Source organism: Globicephala melas, chromosome 8 (genome assembly GCF_963455315.2).
Source record: "Globicephala melas chromosome 8, mGloMel1.2, whole genome shotgun sequence".
In the NCBI taxonomy this organism is placed as follows: Eukaryota; Metazoa; Chordata; class Mammalia; order Artiodactyla; family Delphinidae; genus Globicephala; species Globicephala melas.
The window spans coordinates 6,186,465-6,204,643 of NC_083321.1; the positions used below are offsets into that span (position 1 = coordinate 6,186,465).

At 44.8% G+C, this 18,179-nt stretch overlaps 1 protein-coding gene across 1 annotated transcript; it reads left to right on the forward strand.

Moving 5' to 3' along the window:
• Window positions 1-4,046: 4,046 nt before the first annotated feature.
• Window positions 4,047-6,955, forward strand: MRPL11 (mitochondrial ribosomal protein L11). The gene is made up of 5 exons (XM_030833509.3): window positions 4,047-4,321; window positions 4,697-4,792; window positions 5,216-5,309; window positions 5,394-5,553; window positions 6,679-6,955. The coding sequence occupies exons 1-5, from the start codon at window positions 4,199-4,201 to the stop codon at window positions 6,782-6,784; spliced, it is 579 nt and encodes a 192-aa protein (XP_030689369.1). The 5' UTR covers window positions 4,047-4,198; the 3' UTR covers window positions 6,785-6,955.
• Window positions 6,956-18,179: the final 11,224 nt, after the last annotated feature.

The window sequence follows — 18,179 nt, forward strand, 5'->3', positions numbered from 1 at the left end:
GCATGATGACTTTGGGGTGACAAAACCTGACAAGCTTTAGAAAGACCCCTTTTGGCTGCTGAAGGAGGGCCTGCAGAGGAGCCAAAGTGGAAGCAGACACCTGTTGGAGGCTGTTCTCATCCAGGTGAAAGATTTTGGTGCTGAGACTAGGGTCACAGAGGTGGAAGTATTCGAACAGGCAGTTAGCTAAGATATGAACAGAGAAAGGGGAGCACAGGCCAGGTCCAGGAAACCATACATCTTGTGAACGCCAGGGGTCCTAGAGGCCAACAAAGAAAGGTGGTAAAAGGCAGGAATCTCCAGCATCTGAATGTAACCTTTTGCTCACTACCCTCTCATTACAATAAAATTAGCCTTGCAAATAAGAAGTACCCATCACGCACCATGACACCTGTGTTGCACCAAGAAATACCCATGAAGACTCCATGACACTTCTGATCAAGACCAAATAAGGGTAAAAATCCCTCCTCCCCTTGGGAAGGTGGAACTGGGATGAGATTCAGGCAATATGAACCAAAACCCCTCCCTCCTCAATGAATATTCTGCCCAGTCATTTTCACACCCCATATAACCAGCTTGCCAAAGAAACTCAGGGCAGCTGCTCACCTGAGCCTGCCTGCTCTCCCTCCTGACAGTGTACTATTGTACTCGCTTTGCTTTGTTGGCCTCCGTGTCTCATCTCTGAATTCTTTCTGTGACGAGACAAGAACCTACTTTCTTGGAACCAAAATAGAGGAGGTAATATATGCAAGGATCATTGCACTTGCCCCACAAGTATTTCCCAAAGACCTAACCACGTAGACCTGCCAGGTGCTAGGTCGGGCATTGGACTTGTTTGAAAAACAAGACAACAGGCCCAAAGTGGAGTCACTTATGCTAAGTCTCACATCACCAGACTTAATTACAATATCCACTCTCCCAGAATCTTAAACCAGTCAACAGAAATCACCTGACCAGCACTAGTGAGACCCCTGATAGATCCCTGCCGTCCCCTAAAGGAAGGTGACCTTGCAATAACCAACCCACTTTTTTGCCTCTTATAACCTCCTTGTTCCTGCTCCCTTTTGCCTATAAAAGTCCTTCATTTTGTACTGCTCCTCGGAGCTCCCTTCTATCTGCTAGATTGGATGCTGCCCAATTTGAATGATATTATGCTCAAATAAACTCTTAAAAATTTTAATATGCCTTAGTTTATTTTGCAACAGAAACACAGAAATGAACAAGGTAGGTGCAACATTATTTTTGAGGGTCACCCAGGCCACTGCAATGACTTTCTATATATTTTGGCCATGAGCATGTAAGAAATACATATTCAGGAATTCCCTGACGGTCCAGTGGTTAGGACTCTGTGCTTCCACTGGCCGGGGCCTGGGTGTGATCCTTGGTAGGGGAAGAGCAAGGCCAAGAAAAAGAAAATGAGTTACAACTAACTTTTAAAAAAAAAAAGGGCTTCCCTGGAGGCGCAGTGGTTAAGAATCTGCCTGCCAGTGCAGGGGACATGGGTTTGAGCCCTGTTCCGGGAAGATCCCACATGCCGCGGAGCAACTAAGCCCGTGCGCCACAACTGCTGAGTCTGTGCTCTAGAGCCTGTGAGCCACATCTACTGAGCCTGTGTGCCAAAACTACTGAAGCCTGCATGCCTAGAGCACATGCTCTGCAACAAGAGAAGCCACTGCAATGAGAAGACTGCGCAGTGCAACAAAGAGTAACCCCCGTTCGCTGCAGCTAGAGAAACGCCGTGCAGCTACGAAGACCCAGCGCAGCCAAAAATAAATAAATTAAAATAAATAAATTAAAAAAAAAAGAAATACATTTTCATTGTGGCCCAACACACACACAAGGGAAACACAGGTTCCATGAGATAACATGTACCTTTACTCCATGTGATGTACTCTGCTGTTTTCTGTTTTGTTCTTTTTTGTTAAAAATGCTGGTTGAGGGCTTCCCTGGTGGCTCAGTGGTTGGGAGTCCGCCTGTCGATACAGGGTACACGGGTTCGTGCCCCGGTCCGGGAAGATCCCACGTGCCGCGGAGCGGCTGGGCCCGTGAGCCATGGCCGCTGAGCCTGCGCGTCCGGAGCCTGTGACCCGCAACGGGAGAGGCCACAACGGTGAGAGGCCCGCGTACCACAAAAAAAAAAAAAAAGAGTTACTCTTCATAAAGATGTACACACTTCATACTACACAGGCATTTGTTGACTAAAATAAACTCTATATTCTAAGTATCTCTTGGACTGGTCCCAAGCTACCGTTATCTCTGCACCGTCTTACTGCCCTGACCTAATCGGTCTCGCTGCATCAAATCCCTGCTCTCCTCCAATCCCTCTACACATCCAAGCCAGGGTCACCTTTTCAAAATGCAAATATGATGCAAATACTTAACACTCTTCAATGGCTTCCTACTGTATAGCCCGCACTCCTTAGCAGGCTGGCAAGGCCCGTGAGATCGGGTCCTCACTCGCCTGTCTGGGCTCATCTTCGCCACTGAACAGTCTGGCCTCCCACATATCCAAACGCAGACTAGGGAGTTGCTTCCTTATCATCTGTAAGAGCTGAGTAATCAAAACTGTCCTTTCATTGACAGCAAGTGGAAATTGCACCCAATGGAGCCCAGTTTGTGCCAGGCCACATTCTTGGCTCCCTGAGCACCTGCCATGCCCATTTGCTTCCTGATTCCTTCATTCAGGAAGGATTTATTTCTTTATTTGTAAATAAATTTGTAAATATAGGTTGAGTGATGTGGGGCACCCAGAGATAAATCCTACCCAGCTTGGCTTGCTCTGGGCCAGGCCCTCTTCTATGTGCTTTACCTGAATTAACTAATTTCCTGTGAGGTAGGTATCATATTCAGCCCCATCTTACTAGTGAGGAAACGGAAGCACAGGGAAGTTAACTACTGTGCCCCAGGTTTTACAGCTAGTAAATCAAAGAGCCTTCTTGGTTCCAGAGTCTTGAGAAGGTTTATGAGGCTGAGCGTTATAAGAACTTGGTAGACTTCAGAGACAGGAGCAATCACATTTCCTTAGTGGGAGTCCAATGCGAATGCAGAATAAAAAGTTTATGTGTCTCACAGTTTACAGTGTGGTTTCACATGGATCATATCATTTTACATGGATTATATCATTTAACCAGGGATTACAGCAGTACAGACTTGTGGTAAACAGAACAAGGTCTAGAATCAGATCATCTCATATTTCTTTCCCAGCCCTGTCACACACAGGGTCGGTGTTTTAGGGCCTCTTTTTGTGCCTCAATTTCTCATTTGTCAAGGGGGTATAATAAAACAATATACATCATGCCACTGTGAGGATTAAATGAGATAATAATGCCCTTAGCACAGTGCCTGGCAAGTAGCAAATGCTAATAATAATAACAACAAGAAGAAGAAGATGCTGGCTTATTTTATTGGACACAGGTGATGTATCAACTACGTTCTGGGCCTCTTAAGCCTCACAAGAGCTCTGCAAGGTTTTGTCCTTATTGTACAGTGAAGAGCACGTGCTGACTAGGTGTCAGGTATTGTTCTAAAGCACTTTGCTGACTCAATCCTCACAACAATCCCAGGGGTAGGTACTACCTATTATAATCCTCTTTGTACAGAGGGGGAAACTGAGCATAAATTAAATAAGTTGATCAAGTTCACAGCCAGCAAGAGAAGCAACCAGGCAGTTTACTTCCAAGGTCCGTAGTCTTAACCATCTTCCCTTTCAACAACAGGTGAAGAAACAGGCTCAGAAAGTGAAGAGATCCCCACTCCTAAGAAGGAGCGCTAAACTATTTTCCAACCCAGGGATTATCACTATGTCCAGCAGATGGCGCCCCAGGACATAGCAAGCTGTGGGAGTCGCATACGCGGTCAAAACTACTATACCCACAATGCAGTGCGGATATTAAGGGCCACCTGCCAGTTTAGCTGTCTGAGGCACTGCCTGTGTGCTCTCCAGGAGGAACGTGTGTATCTGAGACATTCGGGTCCTTCCTCAGTCTTAAGGTAGCAAGTTAAAAGTTTTTTCCGCTTCATCTCATCCTCCTTGTCTTACTAGTTGGAGAGCGGAAGGATGAATCAACGCTGCTATTGGTTGGCTTCATCTGCCTCACCCTAACGTGAGGACCCTTGACCTTTAACCCAAGGTGGCGGCGCCAGGAGCCTTAGCTCTTGCTGTGGACCTGAGATGATCTAAGGCCGGGGACTCCGCCTCATGTCGAAGCTAAGCCGGGCCACTCGGGCCCTCAGGAAGCCCGAGGCCGGCGGTGTGATCCGGACCATCGTGCGGGCAGGCCAGGCCATGCCCGGGCCCCCACTAGGCCCAGTCCTGGGTCAGGTGCAGCCGCGGCAGGAACCTGGCGTGGGAGGCGTCGGAGGGTGGGAGCTAGAACCCGGGTGGCGGGTGCGGGCTGGGCCAGAGCGGCCTCGGTTTAAAACGCGGCTCTGCTGCCCACACGTTGTATGTCCTTGGGTTAGTTACACAGCCTCTTCGAGATTCAGCTTCCTCTGTTCTTCGTCCACGAGCTGTTGTAAGGATAGAGAGGCGTGAAACATACGAATCATGTGGCACATAAAATGGTAGTTGGATCTGGGTAGAGAAAAGAGAATGGGAGCTTAGGGAAGTGAAGACGGAGGAGAGAATGGATGGAGCCTCCGGGGGAAAGGGAGCCGTCCCTTCCTCCGCACGCTGACCCCTATGCCTCCCTCACAGCGAGGTGTTTCCATCAACCAGTTCTGTAAGGAGTTCAACGAGAAGACCAAGGACATCAAAGAAGGCATTCCTCTGCCTACCAAGATTTTTGTGAAGGTGAGGAGTCGGGACTCTGATCCCCAGTTTCCTTCTCCTTCTCCCCAGGCCCTGGAGCTGGTCACCTGGGGTTGCTACTCTGCGCATAACTTGGGGCAAGTGTTTTCCGGTTACCCGGCCCCACTTTCCCCATTTATACAGTAGGGACTAGGCCATATCTTTCCTGAACCCGCGCTGCCATATTGCAGATCTTTCTTTTGTTTCTCCAACTTGCTGGGGCTTCCAGAGCAGAGTTGGACCTGGAATAGAAGTGACAGGGACGTTTGTTGCAGATTTGTTTCTTCTGTGGTTTTGTTGTCAGTTAAAGGGAAGGAAGGTGAGCTGAGGGAAGGGGGGACAGGAAGTTAGAAGTTCCCTGGGCTGGGGCAGCAGGGGTTGGGGGAGGTGGGAAGAAAGATTCTCATGTGTCTTTTTTCCTTTCAGCCTGACAGGACATTTGAAATCAAAATTGGCCAACCCACTGTTTCCTACTTCCTGAAGGCAGCTGCTGGGATTGAGAAGGGGGCCCGGCACACAGGTACGGGGCAGGGTGGCCATCTGGGCTTCTGGGCTCTGGAAGGAGGCAGTGACACCTGAAGGGCTATTTGTTCCTTGCTCCCAGGGAAAGAGGTGGCAGGCCTAGTGACACTGAAGCACGTGTATGAAATCGCCCGTGTCAAAGCTCAGGATGACGCCTTCGCCTTGCAGGATGTGCCCCTGTCCTCTGTTGTCCGCTCCATCATTGGCTCTGCCCGTTCCCTGGGCATTCGTGTGGTGAAGGAGTGAGTTTCCGGGGAAGTTCAGTGTGAGGGGAGGGCCTGGAAAGTTCTTGACTCTGGGACAAAGCTGGGGGTCCAGTGAGTGGGAGAGTCAGCTTCTGAGTTAATGGATCTTAGATTCTTGGGAGTGGGGAGCCTCATTCATTCATTTGGAATGTACTTGTTAAGTACCTATCATGTGTCAGGCATTGTTCTGGACACTGGATGCAGCTAGGAAGGAAGTAGCCGTGCTTGACCTTGCTCGCTAAGGAACTCAGAGTCCAGAGATGGAGGCAGATCCATAAATGGAGCAGTATACTGCCAGATGGTCAGTGTTGATAAAAGGAACTACAGGTATCCTTAGAACAGGGAGCAGAGCCCTGGGAAGTGAGGTCAAGGACTGGGGCAAGCATTGCAAGAAGTAGAAAAGTCCCTGTGAAGGATGTAAGGTGAAGGAATGGAGCAAAGAAGTTCAATGTGATCTGGGTATATAATGCTAGAGGCAGAATGGGACATAGTAGGACGTGAGCCAAACGGACTAGTTGGTTCTCAAATTCAGACTTGATCCTGAGGCCAGCAGCAGGCCCCCTCATGGGGCTTCGGATGGCCTCAGAAATTGTTTCCTTGAAGTGAGATGTAGGGTGGGAGAGCCTCTGGCCAGACGACAGCAGGGGCAACACTCAACCCTTTGCTGGCCTCTTGCTGCTGGTGTCACACCCCATGCAAAGGCTTACGGTTGGTTGTTTCCCAAGAGGAGTGGGGTTAAGCGTGGAACAGGGATAGACTTTACTTTGCTCAGATCTTTACTTGCATTGGGAGTACAGAAGTGAGTGAATCTGATCCTTGCTCTGAAAGAGATATGCGTGCACCACCTGATGACTTCATTTCACAAAATGTTTTGGGGCGCAGAGGAAGGGCAGGTTAATTTGGACTAGGGTGTAGCTGTGCTCATCCTCAAAAGGTGAGTAGGGCTTTAAGAAAGGAGTAAAAGGCAGGGGTGATAGTGGGGTGACAGTTCTGGCAGAGGAAACAGATGAGCAAAGGTATGGGGGCAGGAGGGGAGAGGGGTTCTGAGACAGTGACATGGTGCTGTGAGCTCCCCACCAGTGACCGGCCCTTCACTTACCGTCTGTTTTTCTGTACCTGCAGCCTCAGTTCAGAAGAGCTGGCAGCTTTCCAGAAGGAGCGAGCCCTGTTCCTGGCTGCTCAGAGAGAGGCAGACTTGGCCGCCCAGGCAGAAGCTGCCAAGAAGTGACCCCTGCCCCCCACCCTCCAGGATTTTGAAGGGGCCAGTTGGGAAGGCGGGGCCAGCGGGGAGGAAGGGAGGTCACATCAACCTGATTATATTTTTCTGACTTTAAATTATGTATGCATGTGTGGTTATATCAAAAGGATCAAATGTGAATAAACATCTTTTGTCACCCACTCTCAGTTTCTGCCTTGGGACCCCAGAGAAGGGGACCTCATCCACGCAGAGCGACTGCCCAGGATCTGAATTGGCAGGGGTAGCAGAAAATCCTGTGTTTTCCCATTTTCCAGGGGTGAGAGAAAGGGCAAGGTAGGTGGGGGCATGGCTGCTGGACTTGGGTGTACAGAGGCAGCAGATGTTGTTTCTGCTTCCATCAGAAATGCCTCCTATCTCTTGGGGACTTGCCACCTCAACAGAGACAGAACCCTTTGGGGACTTCAGGTCACAGCCCCAAGCAGGGTTGCTACATGGAGTGCCCTGGATCCCAAGGGCTACTTCAGGCCCCTCTATTAAGCTGACCCTGGCTCTGAGTCAGGTGATATCTGAATGTGAATTATTGTGGGGTTTATGGCTACAGACCCATGGAAGAAGCAAAGCATCGGTAGGTACCTGCCCATGGTGGGAGGAGTCCTTGGGAAGCCCTGGCCTTTTGTTTTCCCATTAGTCATAATATCAAGGACTATTGTCCCCTCAGAGAAAAGAGGAGGAGTTGGGGGGAAAATGGGATTCACATTTACTAAGCACCTGTTGTGTGCTAGGTACTTGGTTTTACACCGAGAAGATTTGGAAAGCATAGGAAAAACCCTACAAGAAAAGAAAAGCCTCAAGTAATCCCCTCACCTAGATGAGATTCCTGGCAATATTGTGGTATATATCTTTTCTGCTTGTTTTTTTTTCTTTGTGTTTATATATAATACTTTAAGAATAAAACAAATTTGGGTCATACTCTAGATACTGTTGTATTCTACTTTTACTTGTAACTTGGCAATGATTTAGAACATTTTTTCATTATTAATCATCTTCCTAAAACAATTTTTAATGGCTACTTAGTATTCTGCCTTATGGGTAGACCATTATTTAACCAAGTCCTCAACTGTTGGGTACGTTTGTTGTTTGCATTAAAAAAAAAAAATACACACAACCCTGTGATGAACATCATTTGGTCCTCTGCTTCAGGGTCTCCCAAAACTTCAATCAAGGTGTCAGCTGGGGCTGTGGTCTCATCTGAGGCTTGACTGGGGAAGGATCCACTGTCAAACTCACCTCGTTGTTGGCAGCATTTAATTCTTTCTGAGCAGTTGCATGAGGGCCTCAATTTCTTGCTGGTTATCAGTCAGAGGCCATACTCATTTCCATTCTCTCTAGCTGTGTTGTCTTGGGCAAGTTACTTAACTACTCTGTGCTTTAGATCCATCATCTATAAGATAGAGAAAATAGTGCTTATCTCAAAAGGTTGAAGCAATAACTGCATATATGGCCAGTTAATTTATGGCAAAGGAGCCAAGAATATATATACAATGGGGAAAGGACAGTCCCTTCAATAAATGGTGTTGAGAAAAGTGGACAACCACTTGCAAGAGAATGAAACTTTAAAAATTAACTCAAAATAGGTTAAAGACTTGAGCATAAGACCTGAAACCATAAAACTCCTAGAGGAAAACAGACTCCTTGACATTGTTCTTGGCAGTGAGTTTTTTTATTTGACCGCAAAAGCAAAGGCAACAAAGCAAAAATAAACAATGGGACTACATCAAACTAAAAAGCTTCTGCACAGGAAAGGAAACCGTCAACAAAATGAAAAGGCAATGTACAGAATAAGGGAAAAAGATTTATAAATCGTATACCTGATAAGGAGTTAATATCTATAGTATATAAAGAACTCATGCAACTCAATAACAAAAACAAAAAAAAAACCAAAAACAAAAACCCAGAAAAACAACAATCACACACACACACACATATACTCTAGTATCATTCAAGAACAAGCAATTCTCTTGCTTCGCATCGCCCTTTAGCCACTGCCCCATTTCTCTGGGTTTTTTTTTGTTTGTTTGTTTTTTTGTTTTTTGTGGTATACGGGCCTCTCACTGTCGCGGCCTCTCCCGTTGCGGAGCACAGGCCCTGGACGCGCAGACTCAGCGGCCATGGCTCACGGGCGCAGCCGCTCTGCGGCATGTGGGATCCTCCTGCACCGGGGCACGAACCTGTGTCCCCCGCATCGGCAGGCGGACTCTCAACCACTGTGCCACCAGGGAAGCCCCCATTGCTCTGTTTTCTTTCACTGTAACAGTTAAAAGAATTGTCTAAACAGACTCTATACTTTTCATCTCCCATTTACTCTTTGCTTGTAATGTTTTTTGTCTCAAAGTCTGTTGTGTCTGTTATTAAATATACCTACACCAATCTCTCTTTTGTTTAGAGTCAGCACAATATATCTTTTTTTTTACATCCTTTCCACCTTTTCCTATTATGTTTTAGATGCTCTTGTAACAGAATTAGTTGGTGTGGTAGCCACCTTCCCAAATGGCTCTCGAACCCTACCTCTTAGTAATTAACACTCCCCCACATTGTGCTGGGGTTAGTCTATGTCACCAAGACTGGCAGAAGTGCTGTCATGTCACTTCCAAGATTAGGTCATCCTAATCCCCACAGCTCCCATCTTGGTTACCTTCTCTCCTTTATAGTTGCACCCACCCACCTCTCTCCTAGTATCCTAATCCCTGGCAACCACTTTTCTGTTCTCTACCTCTATTATAGGGAGGTCTTTGTCCTCATTTCTAGAATGCTATATGAGTGAACTCATACAGTATATGTCCTTTTGAGGTTGTTTTCTTTTCTCACCCAGTCTAATGCCTTTGAGATCCATCCAAGTTGTTGTGTGTATTAATAGTCTGTTCCTTTTTCATTGCTGAATAGTATTCCAAGGTATGGATTTACCACAATTTGTTTAATCATTTATCTATTGAAGGGCATTTAGTTGTTTCCACTTTTTGGCTATTACAAATACAGGGATTATTCTTGAAAGATGTAATTTTCATTCCTCTGGGATAAATGCCCAGGAGTGCAATTGCTGGGTCATATAGTAATTGTGTTTTCAGTTGTTTAAGAAACCTCAAAATTATTTTCCAGAGTAACTACATTACTTACACTGCCCCAGCAATATATGAATGATCCAGTTTCTCTGCAACCTCATCAGAACTTGATGTTGTTGTTATTATTTTAGTTGTTCTAATAGGTGGGTTGTGATATCTTGTTGTGGTCTTAATTTGTGTTTCCATAATGTCTAGGGTTGTTGAAAATCTTTTCATGTGCTTATTTGCTATATATCTATGTTCTTTGGTGAATTGTCTCCATTTTTTGGTCCATTTTCTTCTCTTTCTTTTTTCTTTTTTTTGGCTGCACTGTGTGGCTTGTGGGATCTTAGTTCCCCAACCAGGGGTTGAACCTGGGCCCTTGGCAGTGGGCCCAGTGAAAGTGCCGAGTCCTAACCACTGGACCGCCAGGGAATTCCCTTTTGTCCATTTTCTAATGAATTGTTGTGTTTTTCTTTAACTGCTGTGTTTTGAGAGTTTTAGGGAGGAGCTCTTTGTCAGGTATGTGGTCTGCAAATATTTTCTCCCATTGTGTAGCTTGTTTTTTCATCCTCTTAACAAGATCTTTCACAGAGCAAAAGTTTTCAATCTCAATAAATCCAATTTATCAATTATTTTCTTTTATGGATCATGCTTTTGGTGTCATGCCTAAGAACTCTTCACCAAACCCTTGGTACCTAAGATTTTCTCCTATGTTTTTTCCTAAAATGTTATATTTATGGCTTATTTTTAGCTCTCTGTCCACATCATGAAAACTTTATTATAGCTGTGTCTTCTTTTGTTTATTTATTTATTTATTTATTTTTGCGGTACGTGGGCCTCTCACTGTTGTGGCCTCTCCCATTGCGGAGCACAGGCTCTGGACGCGCAGGCTCAGCAGCCATGGCTCACGGGCCCAGCTGCTCCGCGGCATGTGGGATCTTCCTGGACCGGGGCACGAACCCATGTTCCCTGCTTCGGCAGGCGGACTCTCAACCACTGCACCACCAGGGCAGCCCCCCCCTTTTTTTTTATTTGATAAACAACTTTATTTATGAATGACCTGGGGAAATTTGTTAAAATGCAGAATTTAATTTAATATCTGAGGAGGGACTCACGATTTTGAATTTCTAACAAGCTCCCAAGGTGATGTCAGTGTTGCCGGTTTTTGGACCAAAACTCTGAATACCAAGGTGGGGAGGGGTGAGATAGAAATATAAAACAGAAGAAAGGAGAATGGTGAGGTGAGGCAAAGAAAAAATACGGTTCGTTTGAGGTCATGGCTAGGGATGCGCCACTTTACATGGACCATGGAGATCAGTAGACTTTCTTTAAAAACTATACCTATTCTGCTATATCTTGGTTAGTTTCTAGACGGCAAAAAATTTCTGCTTCATTTACAGTCTTAGTAGTAATTTTTCAGAGGGAGCTTGAAGTTGCTACTGGTAGAAAAAAGAGTAGGAAAAGTCAGACATGTACAATGTTTTGAAGGACCAAATGTTACTCTTCCATTTGTGTTCTCAGGTAGCTTCCAGAATCCTAGCATTTCCCCAGCTTGGTTATCCAGCCTGGCACATACTTTCCTCCTCCTTAGCTAGATATAATCTCCTTGTATGTTTGATGGAAACTCAGTTGGCCTTAGGGAAAGCATTTAATTTGCTGAATTCCCATGAATTTTTAACAACAATCATGCATTTAATCCTATTGGGGCACTTGCATTTTAGAGGAAGGACTGCTTATTCAAGAACAATAAATCTTAAATAGTGCATCATATTTGGGTGAGTCTAACTTTCCTAATCCTCATAAATCACCTCATGGACCACTGTTCTTCTAGGAATGGGAGATGTAACACTTACTCTCCTGGTGCTCTTACATGCAGTCTTCTCAAAGGATTATAAAAAATCATTCTGAAGTTTTACTTTTTTATAACAAGAGTGCAAAGAAGTTAAGATCTTGTTGCCTCTCACTCTCAATATATATATTATGTATAGGTTCAATTCAACCTACGTTTTAAGAAAAAAAGCCATGGCCATTTCTTTTTGAAAAATTTATATATTGTTGCATTTTATTCCAAGTTTCCTATTTGAGTGATGTGAATGAGGTCTGCTGTCACCCCCTGCTTCTGATGATATTAGTGACTTCCATACTGCACCTTTTATATTTTTCAATTTTTGTTGTACTTCTGCCACAGCTCCATAGTGAGAGGAGCAGATGATTTCTAACTATTGTGTGGCTACTTCTTCCCCTGGACTATTTGGGTGTGCTCAGTTACAGCACTGTGTCAGATGTCTTCCAACTAAACGATGATTACATTGCTTTTTTCATCTATTCTGTAGATAATCTTAGTCACTGGCCTGCAGCAAAGCTGGAATGAAGTCTCAGAGGTATATTTCAACTTGCAAAACAATCGTGAAGGTTGGCCTTGCATTTTCATAAGGCAGTTTGTGTTTTCTTAAGGAGTTCTTATCCTGTGCCTAAATGGCTTTACTTGCCTTGTGAGAATCAGCTGACTTTTTTTTTTTTTTTTTTGGCAGTACGCAGGCCTCTCACTGTTGTGGCCTCTCCCGTTGCGGAGCACAGGCTCCGGATGCACAGGCTCAGCGGCCATGGCTCACGGGCCCAGCTGCTCCACGGCATGTGGCATCTTCCCAGACTGGGGCACGAACCCATGTCCCCTGCATCGGCAGGTGGACTCTCAACCACTGTGCCACCAGGGAAGCCCATCAGCTGACTCTTTATGTGTGTGTGACTTCATCGAACCTTTTAAGAAACTATTTCTTGTTATTTTCAACTTTGGCATTTCCAGGCAAAAATTTGCATAGATATTTGCATAGAAAATATGAGTCTGCTTCCAAGCCTTCTAGCAGGGACTTTGTATCAAAAGTGAAAAGGAAAGAAGATGAAGCTAAAATCCTTATACATGGCTACTTGGGTGTAACTAAGAAGCAATCTAGACATCCTGGTTTGCTTGTAAGCACATCATGGGTATATAGTGCCAATCTTAAATTCGAAGAAGTTTGAAATTAGCTATGTCTTCTTAAGCACCATGTCCTCTTAAACCATATCCACAGTATAGTTATGTTTTACATTTAAGTCTGTGACCCATTTTGAGTTAATTTTTTTATAAAGTATGAGGCTTAGGTTGAAATTCTTTTCTCCCCCGCCACGGACGTCTAATTACCCCAGTAGCATTTGTTGAAAACGTTATTCTTCTTCCATTGAATTGCTTCTGCACTTGATTTTCTTCAGCTCTGAAAATCTGGGGAAATTCAGTTCTGCCCCTCAGAGGTTTTGAGTTTAGCATTCATCCCTGTGCAGATTTGAAATCTGGCTGATGTCTCGATGGGGAGACTGGTCCTGAGTTTCTGGCACTGTGTATGACATAATTATACTTCATATGCAGTATATGCCACCAATTTTTATTTCAAATAATGATTTTTAATTACATGTGTTCATTATATCAATAGGGTGAGTTTATTTTGCTCAAATAAGTGAAATAGAAAATAATATTTTGGATTGTGTACTTTTACTAAAACTTGGCCTAGTATAGATTATAGTAGCCTGTGATATATTAAGATACCCACATGGTTTTCAGACAATGTACAAACAGGCCACTCAGCACATTGTTTTATCATTTTTTGCCAAAAAAACACACAAAAAACCCTTGATACGGGTTCCAATTTTCCATTTCCAATTGTTTTCCAATTGAATTTTTAATTTCAGTTTTCATCTTTTTTATCGTATTTCTAGAAAATCTATTGGTTCTTTTTCAAGTCTGCTTATCACTGTTTTCATTTCGTGTTCCCTGTAGATGTTCCTTTTTTTTAAACTTTGCATATTTGAATCACTTCTTATTTATTTATTTATTTTTATACTTGCCTTGTGGACTTTATTTTTTTTAATTAATTTTTATTGGAGTAGAGTTGATTTACAATGTTGTGTTAGTTTCTTCTGTACAGCAAAGTGGATCAGTTATACATATACATATGTCCACTCTATTTTAGATTCTGTTCCCATATAGGCCATAACAGAGTATTGAGCAGAGTTCCCTGTGCTATACAGCAGGTCCTTATTAGTTATCTATTTTATATATAGTAGTGTGTATATGTCAATCCCAATCACCCAGTTTATCCCCCTCCCTTTCCCCCTTGGTAACCCTAAGTTTGTTTTCTATATCTGTGACTCTATTTCTGTTTTGTCAGTAAGTTCATTTGTACCATTTTCTTTTTAGTGAGTTACTTAATTTTTTAAAGTGTTTTTTGTTTGTTTGTTTTTCATCTTTTTGGCCACGCCACACGGCTTGCGGCATTGAACCCGGGCCCTCGGCAGTGAAAGCACTGAGTCCTGACCACTGGACTGCCAGGGAATTCCCCATGTTCCCTGTAGATGTTCTTGACTTGGTAATTAACTGCTTTAAACATGAAAACGTATAGTTGTTTTAAAGTCAGTAACTGACCCCTCCGATATACGCACTGTGTGTATCTGTTTTGCTAGTTCCTGCCCGTATTGTCTTGCTTCTTTGTGTGTCTGGTTATCTTTGACTGTGTCCTGCTCAATGCCTGTGACACGTTATTTATGGAAGCTCCTTGAGGCCTAAGATGGATATGCCCTCATCCAGAGAGGTTTTCAGTTAGTCCTGCTGGGCACGAGAGGAGACTACAAAAGTCCTGATATTCATCTCATCCCAGGCTAAATACACAGCAACTCTTCACCCGGTTACTAAAGTCAGAGACACAAGACTCCTCTCTTTTCCTCACGCCCCTCTAAACACATTAGCAAATCATGTTAGTTCTGTCTCCAAAGTATCCCCAATCCAGTCACTTACCCCCATCTGTGCCTGGTGAAAGCTCTCATCCCCTCTTGCCTGGACCACGGCAGGAGCCCAGCTGGTCTCTCGGCTTCCACTCCTGCCTCTACTAATCCTTTCTCCACACACTGTCAGAGGGATGGCTTAAACATGTGAATTAAATCATGTCATTCCCCTGCTTAAATCTCCTCAATCAATTCCTATTGCATGTGAAATAAAATCTAAGTTTCTTATTGTGGTGTAAGGCCCTGAGTAATCTTTTCCCTCCTCTCCAACCACTCTTCCTCTCGCTGGCCTTGATCCAGCCACACTGATTTCCTTGCTCGTCCTTAAACAGGTCAAAGCTTTTCCCATTTAAATACCTCTACTCTTGCTTTCCTTTGGCCTGGAACATTCTTACTCCTGTTCCTCGTCTTTGATATCTTAGCTCAATGTTACCTTCTAGGAAAGGGCTTCCTGTCACCCACTCTGCATTAGGACCCTCTGAACCAGAGCTGTGGTTCTCTACCGTAGCAGCCTGGCTCTGTCCCTTACTGCACATTCTGTGTGCTCCTTTGAGACTTTACTTACTTTTGGTTACATCTCCCCACAACTAGAATGTAAGCTCTGTGAGCCCAGAGATCTTGTCTGTCTTGTTCACTGCTGCGTCCCCAGCACCCAGAAACGTTCCTGGCACATGTAGTTACTGTGAATATTTCCCACATAAAAAAAATGAGGCTGCAGAGCCAGCCCTTGGGGTCAGTCTTTATGGCCCCAAAACTTGTGCTCTTTCTCCTACATTCTGCTCCCAGGGCAGAGTCTGGAATCCGTGGGAAGGGAACTGGCTGAGGGTCAGATCTGGCTTCTGCAGCGACTCTGGTAGTGCCATCGGACAAGTCCTTTCCTCCCCGCTGGCCTCCGTTTATCCACCAGTGCTAAGGTATGACGCTCTGAGCCACAGGGACCTTGCCAGTGAGAGGAACAGAAGCAGATCCCTCTCTGTCCAGCAGGTAGAGCCATTGGCTCTTTTGAACTTGGCTGCCGGGATCTCTCATTCAGAATGTTGAGATGTCTTCTCATCAAAACGCACACTCTACTATCACCTACCGCCACCACCAAACACCAGTGAGGTGTTCATTTTTTTGCTCACATTTTAAAAGTTTTTAAATGTTCATTTATTTAGTTTTACTTGTTAAAGAAACTTTTTATTTCGGAATATATTTAGATTTACAGAAATGTTATGAAAATACTAGTTTCCATATACTCCACAACTATTATTTCCCCTGTTATTAACATCATACACTTATATGGCACATTGGTCACATTTATGAACAAATATCGATACATTGTTATTAACTAAAGTCCACACTTTATTCAGGTTTCCTTAATTTTTTATTTTATTTTTTTGGCCACGCCAGGGGTCTTAGTTTCCAGACCAGGGATCGAACCCATGCCCCCTGCAGTGGAAGAACAGAGTCCTAACCACTGGAGGGCCAGGGAATTCCTGGGTTCCTTTTGTTTTTAACCTATGTCTATTTTCTGTTTCAGGATCCTATCTAGAACACGTTACATTTCGTCATCATGTTTCCATAGGCTCCTCTTGGCTGTCCCAGCTTCTCAGACTTTCCTTGCTTTTGATGACCACCAGGGAGGTTTTAGGTTTTTTTTTTTCAGTTGATGAACAGTTTTACTAGAAAATGAACAATTTTTCCCAGCGTTTGAGACATAATGGACATATAACACTGTATAAGTTTAAGGTATACGACATAATGATTCGATATGTGTATATATTTCAAAGTGATTGCCACAGTAAGTTTAGTTAACATACCAGGGGTGGTTTGTAGATGGGACTCCAACATGTGTCTTGAGCTTATGGTCACTTAAGGTTCAAAGCTGAAAGATACAATGCTTGGCCCTCTGGGGAACTTAGGCACAAAATTCTTGTGGTAGAAATTGGTAACTTCCTACTCAGGTTCTTATTAGGCTGACCTTCAGAAGTGGTCCTCTCGATAAAATGTTTCTAGTGTGCCTGCCGTGTGTTTGGCCCTGTGATCGGCACCAGTGGGGGGTGGAGCAGAGACAGGGTCCTTTTGGGGCTTCCAGTCCAGTTCTTTTGTTCAAGTTGGAGAATAGACGCACAGGAAGGCAGAAGGTAACACTGCACCTTCCTGTTTCACCCAAGGATGTATCCAAGGTGGAAAAAAGGTGACAGGTCCCTGGAATGCCTTCCCATAGGACCTCTGAAGGGCATGGCCTCAGAACTGGAGGATTTGGAATGAGAGGAGGTTTAGGGAATTCTCAGTGTTGTGCTCTCAGCTCCTGGAATCCAGCCCCCGTATTTCAGTGGGCTGGGGTGGGGGAGACTGGGGCCTGGAGTTTCCTTCCCCACCTTGAGAAAGAAACTTGTAAGCCTTCGTGGTCACCATTGCTTTCTAATTCAGTTTAATAACTTAAGTCCTTTCTGTGCTCCTCAGCTTATAAGAGGCCCCATCACGTCCTAGCAGCATCTTTGGGAGGTCAGGGCCGTTTCTTTCAGCCCCATTTTACCTGTGAAGAAACTGAGGCTCACGTCCTACTCGGCAGATAGTGGAGGTGGAATTTGAATCCAGCTCTTTCTGGCTCCTAATTTTCATTTCTGCCCCCACCATATCCTGTGGTGTATGGCCCTCAAGCTTAGAGGAAGACAGTGTTTTGGGAAACTTTTCCTCTTGATCCACTAAGTTATATTCTGCTCAGAAGTTTGGGGTCTGCTCTAGTTTGTGGACTGGGAGGGGAGGAGGCCCCTGCTCCATCCCAAGCCTGCCCTTCCTGGGGAATCTGGCAGAGGAGACAGGCCAGGGCTTGGAGGCAGAGGACGTGGGTGTATTGCCCACCTGTGGCTCTCACTAACTGTGGGAGTAAAAAAATCACTTTTTCCTTGTGATCCTCAGTTTCTCCATCAATGAAATGGTGCTTATACACCTGTCCAGAGGCTTTATTGCAGCGACTAAGTGATATAAAATTGTTTGTCAGCTGAAAGCCCCATTCAGGGATAAAAGAGGTGGTTATCATTTCCAGTGAGAGATCCAGGACCCTAAATCCAGGGAAGCTGCTTGCCTGTAGGGCCAGGCTGAAGAAAGAAACTCATGTTCTGAAACTCCAAACTCATGTCCAGGAAAATGCCAAGCTGAATCCCCTACCCATCCCCAGACACTTCTGCTCCCTCCCACACTGGAAGCACTGCAAGCCCGGAGCAGAGAGGAGACTCCAGTACCCTTTAGCATTGGATGTCAAAGCATCTTGAAGCCAAGACGTAGCATCTGTTTCAGCTCCAAACTCTCAGCTTCTAGAACAGGGTGGGCCACACACAGAACACTCAGGTGTTGAGTGAATGAATGAATGAGTGCATGAGTGAATGAAGAAATGCCAGGGCTGTCAGCAGGTCCAGAGTTTACCTCCTAACCTCCAGGCTCCTGTTGGGACCTCTCAACCTTCTCAGGTCACTGCCCTTCCCTTTTCACAGAAGTGCATGACACCAGGTGTACCAAAAAGGCAAACTGGACTT